The 18,252-nt window shown below is 42.8% G+C and overlaps 2 protein-coding genes and 1 pseudogene across 4 annotated transcripts in view; 2 read left to right on the top strand and 1 right to left on the bottom strand.

Moving 5' to 3' along the window:
- Nucleotides 1-1,815: 1,815 nt before the first annotated feature.
- LOC309347161 (cytochrome c oxidase subunit 6B1 pseudogene) lies at nucleotides 1,816-2,908 on the bottom strand (annotated as a pseudogene). The gene is made up of 3 exons (XR_014161697.1): nucleotides 2,891-2,908; nucleotides 2,780-2,843; nucleotides 1,816-2,182 (listed from the first exon to the last, which is right to left on the bottom strand). The product of XR_014161697.1 is annotated as a cytochrome c oxidase subunit 6B1 pseudogene (transcript).
- On the top strand, nucleotides 2,881-10,067 carry LOC309345973 (sulfotransferase 2B1-like). 2 transcript variants are annotated; one of them, XM_081869510.1, is made up of 7 exons: nucleotides 2,881-2,985; nucleotides 3,876-4,024; nucleotides 6,468-6,676; nucleotides 7,398-7,524; nucleotides 7,959-8,053; nucleotides 8,872-9,052; nucleotides 9,865-10,067. In XM_081869510.1, exons 2-7 carry the CDS (start codon nucleotides 3,892-3,894, stop codon nucleotides 9,972-9,974), a joined length of 855 nt encoding a protein of 284 aa, XP_081725636.1. In that variant the 5' UTR covers nucleotides 2,881-2,985; nucleotides 3,876-3,891; the 3' UTR covers nucleotides 9,975-10,067. The 2 variants fall into 2 exon arrangements, with proteins under 2 accessions (XP_081725636.1, XP_081725637.1); XM_081869511.1 differs by lacking the exons at nucleotides 2,881-2,985; nucleotides 3,876-4,024 and adding an exon at nucleotides 4,690-5,000.
- A 2,463-nt stretch (nucleotides 10,068-12,530) lies between these two features.
- LOC309345912 (sulfotransferase 2A1-like) overlaps nucleotides 12,531-18,252 on the top strand; it is an 8,597-nt gene continuing 2,875 nt past the window's right edge. The window contains exons 1-4 of the mRNA XM_081869387.1: nucleotides 12,531-12,743; nucleotides 14,285-14,429; nucleotides 14,822-15,018; nucleotides 17,185-17,302. Coding sequence (XP_081725513.1) covers nucleotides 12,564-12,743; nucleotides 14,285-14,429; nucleotides 14,822-15,018; nucleotides 17,185-17,302 — 640 coding nt within the window. The 5' untranslated portion in view covers nucleotides 12,531-12,563. The remainder of the gene's footprint in view (nucleotides 12,744-14,284; nucleotides 14,430-14,821; nucleotides 15,019-17,184; nucleotides 17,303-18,252) is intronic.

The raw sequence follows: 18,252 nt of genomic DNA, 5'->3' as shown, positions 1-18,252 counted from the left end.
TTCAGAGGCTGGCGCAAACAGCGGTAGAGGCACAAGTGAAGCCATGATTCCGATGCCGGAGTGAAGGGCGATGGATGGAACACAGTGCTTTAGCCAGAACAGTCAGCTCTGAATTGGTTCTGTCCAGAGATTTCGCTCAGTGATTTCACTCTGTGATTCAGCTCAGTGATTCAGCTCAGTTCAGAGGCTAGCCGCATCTGGCTGTGCTCTGATGTCCATCCATCCCATCCTCGTCGCCAGTGTTAAGTTGTGGGTTGACATAGCAGACGGCACAGCGATTTCTCCAAAGCAGCTCTTTATTTTGTAAGCTGGAATAGAACTGACTAGCAAACAGCTCAGCTGGCCTGCTTTTATAGGCAGCCGGCTGTCAACATTGTAGCAACAACAGCCCAGAGTTTCCCGCCTAAAATAACTGACATGCACCTGAGTGAAAACTATCTACAGACCTGAGAGAAAACTATCTACAGTATCCCCCTGCTGGCCCAGGGTGAAACTTCACTACATAACAGTCCATAACTAGCTGTGCTCTTTTATCTCTGGGTGGGGACAGAGGGTGGCACTAGGGAGGGAAATGTCGTAGTGCCACTCCTTGGTGTGTGGAGTGCCGCAGGGCACAATCCTCTCCCCAATGCTTTTTAACATCTTTATGCGCCCCCTTGCCAGATTATCCGGAGCGTTGAGCTGGGCTGTCACCAATATGCTGATGACACTCAGCACTATCTGCTGATGGATGGCCACACCGACTCGGCCCCGAACACACTGACCAGATGCTTGGAAGCTGTGGCTGGATGGTTTCGTGGGAGCCGATTGAAACTAAATCCTTCGAAGACAGAGGTCCTATGGCTGGGTCGGGATGGCATGGGGATGAGGGACCAACTCCCTTCTCTTGCGGGGGCCCAATTAGTGCCATTGCCTTCCGTTAAGAGTTTGGGTGTAATCCTTGACGCCTCCCTTTCCATGGAGGCGCAGGTTACAGCAACAGTGAAGGCGACATTTTTCCACCTTCGCCGCATCAAGCACTTGGTCCCTTACCTTTCCCGCCCCGACCTGGCCACAGTGATCCATGCGACAGTCACTTCCAGGCTTGACTACTGTAATTCGCTCTACGCGGGGCTGCCCTTGAAGCTGTCCCAGAAACTCCAGCAGGTGCAGAATGCTGCAGCGAGGCTCCTCACGGGGTCTCTGCCATGGGAGCATATTCACCCAGTGCTTTTCAAGCTGCACTGGCTCCCGGTAGAGTACAGGGTCAGATTTAAGGTGCTGCTTTTGACCTTTAAAGCCCTTCACAGCCTAGGACCCTCGTACCTACTGGACCGCCTCTCCTGGTATGCCCCATGGAGAGCCTCAAGGTCCATAAATAGCAACACCCTAGTGGTCCTGGGCCCTAAGGAAGTTAGATTAGCTTCAACCAAAGCCAGGGCCTTTTCAACTCTGGCTCCGGACTGGTGGAACGCTCTGCCTCATGAGACCAGGGCCCTGCAGGATCTGATTTCTTTCCGCGGGGCCTGTAAGACAGAGTTGTTCTGCCTGGCCTTTGGCTTGGAGCCAATTTGATTCCCTCCCTCTCTTTCTTTTTTCTTTTCCTTCTCCTCCTGCGATGAGGCTACATTTTAATATTTTAATATTTTAATGTTTCAATATTTCAATATTGTATTTTAATTTTGTTTTTAAGTTGTAATCATTCAACTTGTTTTTATTATTGCTTGTTAGCCGCCCTGAGCCCGGCCTTGGCTGGGGAGGGCGGGGTATAAATAAAAATTATATTATTATTATTACTACTACTACATGCAGCTAAAAATATGGGAACACATCAGGCTCCCATTATTAATTTTATGCAAAATAATAGCTTTTAGTGGTTATCATTTTAGCAGATTGAAGTTTTCTGACATACATTAAGCACCTGTCTATTGCATCTCTGAGGCTTCACCCAACACAGCTCATGGTCCACAGAACCTCCCCTCCAGTCAAATAACAGAGCACTGAAATCTGCCAAACACCACCATCAAGCCCATCCTTTACCCTGACACCTATTTCTCTTTCACATATACATTCCTTAGCCCTGCTCAGTTCCATTCACATACCCAAGAAACAGGGCAAAGGGACGTGTACACTCTTTTGTACCACTGGCAGACATAAGGGTCTCCTCCCTTGGCATTCATGGCTTTCTCACAGCGGTGGAAATCTGTGGAGAGAGAAATGTTTCAGACTTATGAAGACGACCACTGCAGCTCCTCTAGTACAAAGCCCAGGGGACAGCTTTTTAAACCCCAAACTGTTCGCAAGACTCTGTTGATGTAGTCTGCACAAGGTGGCGTCAGACATTAGTTTTGCCTATCTCTGCTTATTTTATTGTTATTTAATCCTTCTTTCCTCCTCTACTATAGAAAGTATCCAGATCAACTTACAAAAAAAAAAAAAAAATACATACATAAAACTTGCACATTCTCATAATAAGGATATTATAGTGATAATATTATGGTCTGACCTGTTGCATTTTCCTATTGTTTCCACTTACTGCCTCATTTTATGCACAGATCTAGAAGTGCTGCAGCCTGAAACTTTTAGGAAGACTTGCACAGTACACTACCGACCTTGCCTGCAATAGTGGACCTTGCCTGCAATAGTGAAGGTCAACAGTTTGGAAGTTCAGACATGGTACAAGAGGACAACTACATTTTTTATACTTCTGTGGCAACTCAAATGTCGGATGATGAATAGTCCTAGTTTCTCATTACTCACCCAAGGATGCAAAAAAATCACATAAATAAATTATACTCACCAAGATAATTCTGCCAACAGTTCCGGGTTTGGTTTTGATTGGGGAACCGGCTGTCAAAAGGTTCCTAGTTTCTCATTACTCACCTAAGGATGCAACTGTATTGAACAGTACCCTGAGCATCAAGTTCATCTCGCATGGCATACTGCTGGCAGAGCAAGGGAAAGGAGGACACCAGAAGAAGGAAAGATCAGAAGCAGCCAGTGGTTGTAAGTATGGTACAGGCTGAATTCTAAGGTGGGTTGGGGGCTATAAAAGGAGGGGGTTTGTTTCTAAGGTTTATCGTTATTCAGAACCTCCAAGTCCCATAGAGCCAAATGTATACCTCTTTAGTTCATAAAAGCCCTCATTTTTTACACTTATTCTCTGGGGGTCCTGATGCAAATTCTCAGGCTCTTGGAATGTAACAGGACCATAAGTTAATGCAGATTTTCGCTGCGTTTGGGGCTTTGGGGAAATAGGCATTTAAATTCTTGATCCCATGAGCATGGTGCGGGAGTTAATTCCACATGCATTTACTTGTGCGTGTGGAGGGAAGAGTGTTCTGCTTTGGGCAGTTGTGGCTGTTTTACTACACCCCGCTCCTTATTGTCTGAATCAAGTTTTGCTCTGTTTATGCACAGAAGTCCCAAACCTAGTGATGTGATTGTGGCTTATTTTTGAATGGAAGTAAATGATTTGAGCAAATTATGCAAGCAAATAGTGTGAGGAATTTCCTCTGTTGATTTCATGGGATTTGAAAACCCACTATTAGGTCTACAAATGACTGAATTTGTTAGGGTTTGTTTCCATGTGTCCCAGAGATCTGAATCATTGTGGTTGATGACATAGCTATGTCCACTGTTCGGCCCCAAAACAGTGACTACTTGAAGATCCCTAAGGATATGGCATCAAAACTCACTCTCTCATAGATAGATATATCTTAATGAATAATAATGATGTGTTTGTGGGAGAGGGTTATTGCTTTGTTTTTGTTTTTGCTTTATTGCGCATTTTGTATTCTCAGATTTTATTTTTGTGTTGTGAACTGCACTGTGATCTTTGGATGAAGGGGGGTTTACAAATTCAATAAATAATAAAAATAGTATTATCTTTACAGTTTTTTAGTGTCAACCATGCCTTGTTTCACATACAAGGGAATGTGTTTGCCTGTAGTGGACTACTTCTCAGAGGAAACACTCCGCTATGTTGAAAATGAATTCCAAATGTTGGATGATGATATAGTGAATGTTACTTACCCCAAGTCAGGTTAGTGGTGCACTTAAGTAATTTTAAATGCTGGAGTAAATGGTGTTTCAAAGATGATGATGTCGTATTTTAGAAATGTTAAACAATAAAATAGCTAATCTCTCCCTGCATCCCTTTTTTTGCTTTACATCTCCTACAGGCTTTGTATGTTAAGGCACACTTTTTTTATAATTTATAAATAAAATAGTTTCATTTAAAACCAATGATCATGGCCCTGTTATGACTACAGGCTGTTTGTATCATTCCATTCCAGCAGCAACACCATGCACAAATGCATCTTAAACTTGTGATTTAAAACACCAGACTCCTAAGCAGATAGCCTGCACGATATACCGTATTTTTTTGCTCTATAAGACTCACTTTTCCCCTCATAAAAAGTAAGGGGAAATGTGTGTGCTTCTTATGGAACGAATGCAGGCTGCGCTGCTATCCCAGAAGCCAGAACAGCAAGAGGGATTGCTGCTTTCACTGCACAGCGATACCCTCTTGCTGTTCGGGCTTCTGAGATTCAGAATTTTTTTTTTCTTGTTTTCCTCCTCCAAAAACTAGGTGCATCTTGTTGTCTAGTGCGTCTTATAGAGCGAAAAATACAGTATGTTGTATTTCTACTGTAGCTGATCTATAAAATAATCAGGAATATACACTCTTGCTTAAGAGAATGATGCTGGGGGGGGGGGAGTCCCAACTCATCCCAATTTTTTGCGATAATTTCAGAAACCATCAGATAACCCAACCAAAACTGACCCGTAATCTGGTAATGGACTACAGTTTAGTTTGCACTGTCCCCTATTCACCATAATGCCCTGGACTTCTTTTTTCACAGCCAACTTTAATCAATCCTTTTATCTCCCATTTAGTCTCCCCACATCCCTCTGCCCCCTGCCCCACCCACTGCACTACAAAGCTATCTGGATTCCTGACTAAGCAGACCAAGTTCTTATCACAAAATGCAGAATCATTTGCCCTCAAACGGAAGGTCAGTTAAGGAATCTTAGGCTCAGTACAACCCTCTTGTGGAATATCTGTTGCCTGTCAGGGTCCTCAGTACTGGAATAGCTGGATCACTGGAATAAAGTTTATCAGCTGTAGTTTAACAGGGAGATTCCAGGGGTCTTCCTCCTACAGGAGTGAGTTGATCATTTGCTTGGCTTCCAACCTAGCACAGTTAATGTGACAGGAAGTGGCTTGGTCAGAGGGCAAGCCAATGCTGCTGTCAAACCAGCAAGAGGAGGACTTCAAGAGGAGCTGTGGTGTGGCACGAGGGGCTCAGCTGCATGGTGGGCTTGGTGGGAAGGGAACTGCAGGGCTGTAGCTGCAACAAGCATTTTTATTACTTCTGTTTTCTCGAATGATTTGCTCATGTCAAAAGCAATTGTATTTCAGGATATTCATCTCTGAATGTTGTTTCTTTATATAGAAAGTTAAGTGATATGTCTGTTATAGATTAGTCACACTGCTGACATCCTTACCTGCTACACCGTCATCAAAATGGTTCAATTTGATTCACCATGTCATGAATTTTTGGATTCCTGCTTGTGTAGGAGGGTGCTGAGTAACTTGCTGGTCTCAGAAATTCATTCCAATTTTTATGACCCTCTTAATTGATTTTGCAAGAGGCAGACAAGTGCTATTGAATAATAATAATAATAATAATAATAATAATAATAATAATAATAATAATCTATTATTTATGCCCCTGGCTGGGCTTCCCCAGCCACTCTGGGTGGCTTCCAACAAAATACAAATATACAGTAATCCATCAAAGATTAAAAACTTCCCTAAACAGGGCTGCCTTCAGAAGTCTTCTAAAAGTCTGGTAGTTGTTCTCGTTGACATCTGGTGGGAGGACGTTCCACAGGGTGGATGCCACTACCAAGAAGGCCCTCTGCCTGGTTCCCTGGTTCGCAGTGAGAGAACCACCAGAAGGCCCTCAGCACTGGACCTCATTGTCCGGGTAGAACAATGGGTTGGAGACTCTCCTTCAGCAATACTGGATCGAGATCATTTAGGGCTTTAAAGGTCAGCACCAACACTTTGAATTGTGCTCAGGAACTTACTGGGAGCGAATGTAGGTCTTTTAAGACTGGTGTTATATGGTCTCGGCGGCCGCTCCCAGTCAGCAGTCTAGCTGCAGCATTCTGGATTAGTTGTAGTTTCCGGGTCACCTTCAAAGGTAGCCCCACACAGAGCGTATTGCAGCAGTCCAAGCGAGAGATAACCAGAGCATGCACCACTCTGGTGAGACAGTCCACAGGCAGGTAGGGTCTCAGCCTGCGTACCAGATGGAGCTGGTAAACAGCTGCCCTGGACACTGAATTGACCTGTACCTCCATGGACAGCTGTGAGTCCAAAATGACATGACAGGGGAGAGGGTACAAGATAAAATAAATGTGTTTATTGCGGAATCAAGAGGGGTTGAGAAGACTACCTGACTTTCTTCTAGGGACCCATTGGATGCAGGAGATCCTGGGCTTAATCTGGCATGATGGGGACCCCTCCTGGGTTCAGAGTTTACCAATGTGGGAACGGTCACCTTGGATTGAGAGTGTTCCAGGCCTACAGGTTGCCTTGAAATCTCCTACACCCAGGTTCCTGGCATCTCACCTGCCTTTCCACATTTTCCCCAAGTCCTTCCTGCAGTCCAAGGCCAAGGTAAGAGAGTAGAAATTGACACGTCAACCCTGCTTTTGGCTCCTGGACAATCTGTTAAGCAACACGACATGTTCAGTCTTTCAAACACTTCACCTACGACCATATCACCGTGGGCAACTTCTGTCATGATCACAGCTAGTTAGAGAAGGCTTATATATCCCCACCCCAGATGTTGTGGTTGTGGTGAAAATTCCACTTTGCCTCTCCCTTTACATTTAACCTGCACCTAAGTAACTCCCACCGTTCCTGGAAAAATCTTGTTTGAGAAGTCATCCACATTTTTCAAAATTTTGGGGAAAGGTGGTTAGTCTCCAACTGAGTTGTGTCTGGTGAAAAGGTGGGGGGGGGGTTATTGTGAAATTATTAATCCTGTAGGATTCACATAAATTTTGGACAGGTTGCTTAGAGGTAAGGAAGGGCAAGTATCTAACCCAAAAAGGTGGTGAGAAAACTCCTGCCCAAATCCATGCTGGAGTAAGATGATATGCTGCAAGAGGTTTATCAGAAAACCACAAGCATCAAGCACCAAATCTTACAAGCACCTGTCCTGTGAGTATAGGGTGGCATACAAATTTAATTAATATAAACAAACAATAACACTAAATTAAAATACAAAGACTTTGCTTCGTTTTCATGAGACCCACCTAAGCTGCCTCAGTCTGTCTCTAGTTAGGGCTGCTTCTCTTGCCTTCCCTAAATATGTCCCCTCCCTCTCTTCCAGGTTATCTATACCATGCGTAATCCCAAAGATGTGATGATCTCATCCTATCATTTCAACAAGGGCTTAAAAGCAGTGGAGGACCCTGGAACTTTGGAAGAGTACATGGAGGAGTTCCTGAGTGGGAGTGGTAGGGAAAGGGGGAAATCAGCCCCTCTCATTTGTTCTACCTCACTGTTCACTATGTTATCAAGGCTCTTTCCTGCTCTTTCCTCTCGCAGTATTCACCTCGCAGTACTCACCTCATTTTCCAAAAAAAGTAATGAATGTAATTAAAAGGAGAATTGGAATGGATGCAAAATGTAGGGAGAGGATATTGTGAATCCCCAACTCCAGTGTTGTAGACGATATTACATATCTTTCCAGTGTAAATAGAATCATGAAACAGCTCAGCCACTAACTGATATTTGGACTTGTTGTATCTGGGTGGCGTTGGAAGTTCCCTGCTACTGTTCTTGTTGATCAGGTGAAGAATAAAGGTCTTTTCTAGGTTCCTGACTGGTGCATCCTCTATGTCTTTCCTTTCCCCTTCAAAACTCTTTACATTCCACCTTGCTCTTCAAGTGTCTTATGGTTCCTGGTTTGAGCATGTGAAAAACTGGATGGAGATGAAGGACAGATCCAACTTCTTCTTCATCACCTACGAAGAACTACAGCAGGTATATTTATGCCCCCAGGTTATGTCTCCAACTTTGTGTCATGTGACATATCATTTTGACATTTTTTTTGTTCTTAAAAAAGTATTGTACAATTGGTAAGGTGACTCTGATTTAGAGAAGTACAAGTGTGGGGTTAAGATGGCAGTCATTCTTGTTACCTTGATTTCACAGTTGAGTATAAAGTTGCCACCCTATTTCGTTTCACGTCAGGGAGGGACAGGTTAGTTATAAGTGCAGAAGTAAAGGAATTTTAAATTTCATTTCATTAATAAGCCAAAGATTTAAAGTGGTAAGAATGGGCAGTCAGGTCCAGAAGGCTCTCCCCTCTTTGACGAAAAGACCAGGATTTTAACTGTGGAGCAGTGATAAAACTGACAAGTATCTGGAGAGATCACTTCTTCCCCTCCAATATGCTATTCTGTATTTACGGTAATTCAATGTCTTCTAATTCAGTGCTGACTCCTGTGCTGACTTTGAGGTACCGGTTGACAAACATTTGCATGATTTTTGCCAAGTGCTCCCCGCAAACGGACACAATTGCTTTTGTTTTCTTCCTAATAATAATAATAATAAATTTTATTTATACCTCACCCTCCCCGGCCGGAGCCTGGCTAACAACAGTAAAATCAGAGTAAAAACATAATAGGGGGGGGGGAGCAATTTAAAATACAGGTTAAAATGCAATTTAAAATGCAGCCTCATCAAAACCATAAGGGGAGGGAAACATAACGGTCAGACTGAGACCAAACCAAAGGCCAGGTGGAATAGATCTCCCTATGGCAGTGTCAATGTAAGGATTCTTTTTTTTCCTTCAGCAGGACCTACGAGGAAGTGTGAAGAGGATTTGTCATTTTATTGGTAAAGAGCTGAACAGTCAGCAAATCGACTCTGTGGTGGAAAATGCCTCCTTCCAAAAGATGAAGGACAACAAGATGTCCAATAATACTCAATGTTCAGAAACCTATTTTGATCACACAAAAGGAAAGCTCATGAGGAAAGGTAACAATTTACATGACAGACCAAGGCCATGGCTTATTCAAGCTATGAAGAACCTTTGTGTGTGCATGTGAGTGTGAGAGAGGGAGGGAGGGAGGTGGGGAGGAGAGAAAAAAAGAGGTGTCAGGGTGGGGTGGGGAATTTGACTCAGTTCACCTTAAGTGAACCTACTTAACTGACACTTTCTTGTACTGAAACACAACCATTCTTTGAAATTCACACTACTCCAGATTTTTCAATGCTGTATTCCAGACAAGTAATCGGTACAAAATGTCACTGCTAGCATAATGTAGGCATATAAATGCATATACTGACAATAACTTTCATATTTGCAAAAAAACAACAACCTGTTTCTTGCATTAAAAATGTGTAATTATGATAAATTTGCATTAAAATGCTAGTGGATTTTTGAAGGATTTTTTTTTTTAATTACAAACGGATTTTATAATGTGGACAACTGAATTTAAGCTTTGGGGGGAAAAGGAGAAAAGGAGAGAAACCAAAATTGACAGATTTGCCCATTCTTACTTGTGAAGCTTTCGGAAAATGCAGTTAAGTAAGTCTAGGCCATTAACATGGAATCATGACTACTCCTGGGGTACCAGTTGAGGGAGGGCCTGGGAAGAACAGCCAGGGAGGAGGTCCTGCTATTCCTAAAAAAAAAAAAAGCCACCTGAGGCAGCTGCCTTGCTTCATCCAGTGGAAGGGCAAGTCCTGAGCAAGATGAAATGGGGTCCTGAGTTTAGTTGAAGCAATTTTAGTGGATCTTTTTTTGTGGTTACCAAGTGGTTTCACACCCTCTTGTGTTGTTCCAGGTATCTGTGGGGACTGGAAGAACCACCTGACCGTGGCACAGAATGAACACTTTGACCGTGTTTATCGTGAGAACATGCAGGGTCTGCGCATGACATTTCCATGGGACTGAAGAATGTCAGATTATTCTTCCTGCTATTTTTGATCCTCATGCCTCTCATGGTTGAAGTGTGTCCTGCTAAATAAACAGATTTCTGAATAGAAATTATATGGTTTTGTTGTGTGACTCCTTTTAAGGGTGTGGGTTTTTTTAAGCTTCTGGGCTCTCAGCACCTACTGGAATTTATAAAAATGTCCCTTTTGCCTCCCTGTAGTTCATCCGCTCAGCTGCGTTTTCTGGAGTTACCATGGGAACAAGATGTTTTTCATGGGTGTTCCAGTAAGATCGGGCAAACTACAGAAAGTCACAGGAGTAATTTTAATTTGTTTAAGTTGTTTACTTCACTACTGTCACACCTTTTCACTCTACCAGACAGGTTTATGAGCCCTCCATCCCACACAAATGGGATGGAGGGCACATTTGCCCTCACCCCCATTCTTCAGGCTGCAGCAGCTGTACTTCTCATTCTTCCATCATTGCCTGCCTTTTCTTGTTGCACCAAGGAAGAGGCGTCACCATTTCTTGCCTACCTCCTCTCCTTGAAGTCAACATGTCTTCTTGCTAGTGGTTTCTAGTTAGAACCCTTTGCTCACTTCTAACTGGTCACTGCTGGTAGAAGCTGTTCTGATTTCTGGCCTTAAAGAGGGCCTTAAGATACAATCTGGCCCAGAGGAGATGCATGCCTCATGGGTTTCTCTGGGTGCCTTGGGACTTGTGAGCAGGCTCCAACTCTGCAAAGAAGCCCTGTGACACAACTAAATTTATTTTGATCTGACAAAGAGAAGCTCACAACTCAGCCTGAAACAGCTTACTACCATCAACAACAGACAGCATGACAGAGAGGCAAACACAGGAATTAGAACCTGCAACACACCCGGATGCCAGCTCAGGCCACATTCATGCCATACATTTAAAACACGATGCTAGCACTTTAAACAGCCATGGCTTCCCCCAAAGAATCCTGGGAGCTGTAGTTTATTAAGGGTGCTGAGAGTTCTTAGAAGACCCCCATTCCCTTGCCAGATCTACCATTCTCAGAGTTTCTAGTGAAGAACAATAGATTATTAAACCACACTGAAAATTGTTTACTGATCACCATTGCATGGTTAATTGATAAACTGCAACTGGTTCACTGAGGCATGGCATTGGGGGAAAGAAGTTATCTGGAAAGCGCAAACCCACCTTGTCCATTTGAGGCATCTAATCATAGCCTGCATTTTAAATCAAGGCTTATATTTTTTGATCAAGGTTGTATCTTAAAAATGAGCTCAAATTCACAAATGTTTTATGCCAGGCAGAAGACCAGCTGCCTAAGTACTTTGGCAAGATGTTTATCCTCCTGGACAAGGGGGCCCCCTGATTTATAGCAGAAAACAATTCTCAAAGTCGTAAAAAGGGAATTACAGGCTGAGAGCAAAGGTTACACTGACCCTACATATTACAGAATATAAAAAAGCTGAGAAAAAACATAATTAAGAGTTGGTAAATAGTAAAATAAAACCATGTGCCTCCCATTAAACTTGAGCCATATTTTCCTAAGGTTAAAGGGCAAGAGCAAATGGAAAAAGCAGCTGGCTGGAGAAGGGGGGTGTAAACAGAAGAAGAGGCTTCTTCCTATTTTATTTTGAGGCTGTAAACTGTTCCTTCCTTTTTACTTTGAGAAGGTTTATTCTTCTAAAAAGCTATCTATGATAATGTATTAAATATATTGGCTTAAATGTAATTATGCAAAGGATTTAAGAAATGTTGGATTCTTGTTTCATATAGTTGTAAGAGTTGTAACTATCCTGAAATTAAGTCAGCCATCAGCCCAGCCCCCTGTCAGGCAGGAAAACACCATCAGAGCACTCTAGACATGTGGTTGTCAGGCTTTTGTTTAAAGGAACCTCCAAAGAAGGAGATCTTTCATTGATGATGCATGAGAATGTGAACCCAAGATCTCTGACATCTAAGATAAAAATTTAAAACTATTAACCATCTGTTTTGGAGGGCAATTGGGGAAGGAGGGCAAGAGGTGAGCTGGTAATTAAGGTTCCTTGTTGAGACAAATGTAAGATATATGACTACTTATTTGTCATTTATAGATAGAAGAATATATAGCTTTTTGTTTCCCATAAAAGGCAAAAGGAAATGGGTGTATCTTTTGTGATTGGTTCTAGCAAACAGCCAATAGGAATTTCAACCAGGCTGATTGGACAGAGGCAGCCACAGGAGGAGCAAGGGGGCTGGATTAAGGAAATATAAGTGCTGGCCATAATGGCAGGAGGCCAGGCCAGAGCTTGGTAACCATATACCACTGTGCCTCTCATTTATATGTCTGACAAATAAATTATTATTTTAATTTCTCAATTGCTGTGTTGAATATTTCATTCCAGCTAAGCGTTAACCACAAGCAGGGTGCTACACATTATCCACATGTCTTTAATAGATAATATACAAGGTTTGATTGTTTTTTAAAAAATAAAAAATATATTCTGTCCCTCTTTGTTTTTAATTGTTTGTATTTTACATGTAAGCCACCCTGAGTCCCTATCAGGGAAAAAGGTGGGGTAGAATTTTATTGTTGTTGATGATGATGATGGTGTTGAGGTGCAGCAAAACATGGTGGGCAGCACAGGCAGTTTCCTGGCCACCTCACTTGGAATGTCTCACTTTGAGGAAGGACCCAATTGGCTCCTCCTCCTCCTCAGAATGAGACAGGTAGAAGAAGGAGCAGCAGAGAAGCCTCCAACTAGTCACCTGCCTCATCACTGGACAGCTCACTTGCCTGGTCTTCTGTTGGTAGGTGCCATAGGCTGCCCATTAAAATCTATCTATCTACTCTATCTATCTATCTATCTATCTATCTATCTATCTATCTATCTGCAAAGCACCATTCTAAGGGATTTCAGAAGTAATCTACCCAGCTTCTACTCATATTGATCCGGCGCCAAACTCCAACTTATAGTTAGCAGAGTAAAAAATTTAAAACACGTTGCAGGATTCCCAATAAATAGACCATACACCATTAATATTTCATCCAGCAGAGCTTTACTGCTACTGAAGGCAAATGAGCATAATGGTCACAAATCCAATACATGCAGGATTGGTACTGTCCATAAGAAATCAAGTTGCAGCAGACTTAAACTTACAATAACTTTTAATAAGACAAAACCTTAACAGTATATACAGAACACCACACCAGAAGAGAGATAGAAAGAGAAAGAGAAAGTGAAACCCAGGCTCCTTCTGGCCTTACTTTTATAGCATGACCTTGACAGAAGAGATAACGCAACCAGTTTAAGCCAGCTGTACTCAACTTCTCTGAAGGAATAAGCCAAACATCATGAACCTTCTGCTTGTTTCTTTCACACAGAGAAGCTCCCAGAACCCACTTGAATTAATTAGAATAGGAAAGATCTCTGCATATCATATCAATGCTCTCTGCACTAAGAAATGCAAACTGACACTTAAGGGAATGATAACATATCTATCTCTAAATCACTATAAGTGTATCAATATATATTTAAGTGTGTGTATAAGAGAGAGAGTTTGAGTGGGGGGGGGGGAGAGAGACATACAGTATGTAAGACTATGTAGCTAAATGTTTAGACTTCTACTTTTCTCAGGGATACAGTTGGGATTTCAAATGAACACCATTAGCCTGGATGACAGTTTTAAGAACACTCGGGATGGAATAATTCTAAGGAGTGTGTCATACACAATATATTGTTGTTGTTTTTAATTTAAGAAAAGGAAAAGGCTACATGCAAAACAAGCATTGTATTCTAGATGGAAACCAATGTTGATTATTCGTGTCTTAAGATGATTGATTCAGAAATCCTCTTTCTTATAATGGTGGATTTGATGGTTGCCCCATAGAAAAAAATATGTATTTTATATCTATTTATTACATTTCTTCAGGGAGCTCAAGGTGGCATACATAGATCTCTTTTATCCTCACAACAACCTTGTGAGGTAGGTTAGGCTGAGAGTGAGTGACTGGCCCAAAGTCACCCAGTGGCTGGGTGGAGATTTGAACCCTGGCATCCTAAGTTCCAGTATGACACTAACCACTACACCATGCTAGCCCTTTAGCAAGATTCCCATTCATGGCTCGGAATAAAGGGCTGAATGTTTAATTAAACATTGCAACTTGCCTTATACCATATCAGACCTTTGATCCATCTACCAACTTTCCCGTTGCTCATCTTTATGCAGAAATGTTTCTACGATAACTCCAGTCCAGAAAGGTTGAGGGCCATCAGAATTAAAATGCTTTGTAATAGGTTGCACAACTTTCTTGGTCCAGGTTACTGATCTATTTATTTTGATGTCTTTAGCGTTTTTCAATGTCATCACCATTTTTCGTCTACAATGGGATCTTATTCCCCACAGCGCTGTCCTCAGCAGAATCGCTCACCTATCTGGAAAAAGAGTTTCGCTTCTTGGATGACGATCTATTGAGTGTCTCTTACCCCAAGTCAGGTAGGAAAGACAGTGTGTGGAATGAGAGCTGCAGAACATTTTCAGAATAAACAGGGAAAGGTCATTGGAATTGGCATTGACAAATCATTTATCTTGTTTATTTATTAAATGCCCATCCTGCTCTTCCTCCCATAGGAGCCCAGGGCAGCATACACTAAAATGTTAAAGCAATAATATTAAAATAATAAGATTTTTTTTTTAAAAAAAATAATGCACATGAAAACACCAGACAATTCAAAAACATTTAAAACAGTCACATCCCCTCACCACTAATAATTTCATATTGCCAGGAGGTTTGCTTTGGTTGTTAAAGTAGTTGTAAGGTGTGCATTGCAGAACCAAAAGGGCTGTGGGAGAAGAGGTAGCCCTGTGATTGCTATACTCCCTCCTAGGTAGCCATTGGATGGCAGAGATCTTGTCAGCGATCCAGCAAGAATGGGACCCCTCATGGGTTTGCAGTGAGAAAATAACCTGGATCGAGACTTTTGATGGCATGAAGACTGCCTTGAAATATCCTCCACCCAGAATCTTGGCTTCTCACCTTCCAATAAACCTTTTCCCTAAGAGCTTTCTCGAGTCCAAGGCCAAGGTAAGAGAGGAACAATTCACACACAAAAGCCTGATCATGTTTGTCTGCAGTAAAGATATTGGGAATTCCGTACTGTCAATACAGTATTTGGCACAGCCCATTTCCAGGAAGGTGCCACGAGGGTTGTTTGTAGTAGTAGCAATAATAGTACAAGCTTAGAGATCACTATACGAAAGACTCTTTAACCATCATCTTAATTCCAGAATGGCGCTGTGGGTTAAACCACAGAGCCTAGGACTTGCCGATCAGGTCGGTGGTTCGAACCCCCACGACGGAGTGAGCTCCCGTTGCTCGGTCCCTGCTCCTGCCAACCTAGCAGTTCGAAAGCACGTCAAAGTGCAAGTAGATAAATAGGTACCACTCCGGCGGGAAAGTAAACAGTGTTTCCGTGCGCTGCTCTGGTTCGCCAGAAGCGGCTTAGTCATGCTGGCTACATGACCCGGAAGCTGTACACCGGCTCCCTCGGCCAATAAAGCGAGATGAGCACTGCAACCCCAGAGTCAGTCACGACTGGACCTAATGGTCAGGGGTCCCTTTACCTTTACCTATGAATAGGTAATGTTCAGTCCATGACCTCAGCAGAGGACTGCTGTGGCCCCAGTTTGCTAGGCCCCAAAGCTCTCTCTGAAGCTGGAAGTTGCAATGAAACGTCTCACTTTCAAAATTAGGCAAAATGTCAGAGTTCAAATTGTGTTTTCAGCTTTCGCTTCTGAGGGCCAGACTAGCTGATGTGATGATTTGGCAAGTAGGTAGCCATGCAGGTGGATTCTGAAGCCATATCTGTATGGTGAGGCAGGGACTGACTTTTTCAATCCATTCCACTGGCAATGTTCATGTATCTTTCCTTAATGGTGGGGATCTTCATGGAGAAATGAATTAAAGAAAATGATTTTTTTAAAAACCTCACACCAGTCCCACTTCCTCTGTCCCATAAGGGGCCACCAGACACCTGCTCTTGAATAAATCTCAGAGCAACAAGATATCACAGGTTTCTACTATTTACACCTACTTAAGGTTCAGGAAAACTTTTTAAGGACCTCTAAAAGTTAGCCCTTTTTGAAATTCAATTCTTTTTTAATTTTTCCCACTTGCACCCCCCAAAACGTTCCTAAAATTGAAGTGGCAATGTGAAAGGCAAAGTGTGAATTATGAGACTATAAATTCAGGGAAGGTTGCAAAGAAAATTTAAGCAGGAAAATTCCCCTTCATTTTGCTTCCAGCTTTTCTCAGGGTCAAACTTCCTATTATAGTAATTGCATAGCTAATAGCTTGTTGTTGCTGTTTGGGGGAGGGGGTGTTTTTCATTGGAACCATAGTATACAGAAAGGCAATGTTTAACCTTTCCCTTCCTGGCTGTGATCCTGATGAAAACTGCCCCTCCTCTAAGGACTCAAGGCAAATCACCCAACACCTGCTGTTGTTTTTTAAACCCCAAACATAGTTGCTAAGTGCAGGATTAGAGCAATTTTCAGAGCTACCTACATCTCAAAAAATCCTAAATCCTCAGAGATACAAAACTCTAAAATATAGGTGCTCTGGGGGAAAATCAGATATGATCTGGGATTAGGGGTGGGAGAGAAATTTGATTCAGTGTGCATTGAAAGGCAAATCTACTGACAGTGATCCTTCTAAATTTGTACCTCCCAGTTATTCTCAATGCAGTTCTCCCACCAGGTAATTTGTACAAAGATGAACATAAAAATGCAAATTATTATGGGCCACCCCAGTCTCTGCCAAGTGGTGCACAGGATTTCAGGGGTCTTGGCACTTCACCAGGGTTGTGTTTTCTTTGGAAATGAGGCACAATGGATGCTGTGCTCCATTTCCATATTTCTTAAAGACACTCGTTTCTGCTGTGCCTCGATTTCCCAATTGAAGCAACCCTACTAGAGAACCTGGAACCCTCTGGGATCTTGTTACTGCTCAGCAGACTGGGGTGGCATGCAACCTTTGTAACAATACGACTATTGGATTTGATTTATTTCCATGTCGCTTTTCATTCAAATGAATCTCAAAGCGGCTTACAAACAATAAATAACTATCACATAATAAAACTATAATAAATAGTTAATTTCCTGACTCCCAACTTGGCCGCCACATTCTGCCCAACGTTAGAGCTTGTCCTGCTGCTCCTCCCTTAAAATGTGCCCGCTGCCTCTCTTCCAGGTTATTTACACCCTACGTAACCCCAAGGATGTGCTGGTATTGTTCCACTACTGCTATAAAAAATGGAAGGATCCTGGAAGTCTGGATGAGTTCTTGGAGGAGTTCTTAGATGGGAACGGTATGGAAAGAGCCAAATCGGCTCACCCAGGGCCGTCTTTAGCATATGCGTGGCTGGGGTGCAAAGATCCGCCCAGCACCCCCAAATTTAGTTAATTTCACATGCATGGCGCCATTGAGAATGGCAAGCGCCCTCGTTGAGTAAATGAGCGCACAAAGTCAAAAGTCCTTTAGTGAAACAGCAGGTATATATGTATTTTGTTTTTCTAGCTTTTATCAAAATTATTTATTATTTCATAACAGGTAGATAGTTAAGAACTTAGGCTGCTTCAGCAGTGGGCGCCTGGCAATCCCCAGAATTTGGCGCCTGGGTGCCTCGCACCTCTTGCACCCCTGGGTAAAGACGGCCCTGGGCTCATCCCCCTCTGTTGCTGCCCAAATGTCTGCTCCATGGCACCACGAAGGCTCTCCTTTTAACCATTGCTAGAGCCCTATCATAGAACTGTAATTCCAGCAGGGATAAATTAGAAGGAAGGTGGGAGGTGTCGTGATAGTTAAACTCATTTCCTTTTAGCATTAATAATGTCCTTAAGTAGTGAATGACCTGAATGTGTAGGGTGGGGATATAGTGGGGTCTCAAATTCAGTGTTTTGGGGCAATATTATAAGGAATGTGTGACACTGGAGTTGTTACTGGACCACAAATGCCATCATCCCTGACCACAGGCTATACTGCTGGGTGTCAGGGACTGGGCAGAGGAGGAATGGTGGAGACCGCCTCTGCATCCTGACCCTTCCAGGGAGGAGGAAGAGGAAGACAGTCTAGATTTACAACAGGGGTTTGAGGGAGGTAGCTGCTCAGAGGAAGATGAGGGGTAAAACTTGAAAATCATGGGATACCCGGGACAACACCCGGCTGACACGTTGCCATTAGAAAGCACCCCAGACCCACCATCTCCCAGAACCCAGCGAGCCTTGAAAGTAGGAGAGCAAAGAGCTCAGACAGAGGGCG

This window comes from Podarcis erhardii (assembly GCF_964252035.2).
Source record: "Podarcis erhardii genome assembly, chromosome: 7".
Lineage (NCBI taxonomy): Eukaryota > Metazoa > Chordata > Lepidosauria > Squamata > Lacertidae > Podarcis > Podarcis erhardii.
Note: the sequence above shows the minus strand (reverse complement) of the source record. Positions and strands in the feature narration are given on the sequence as shown.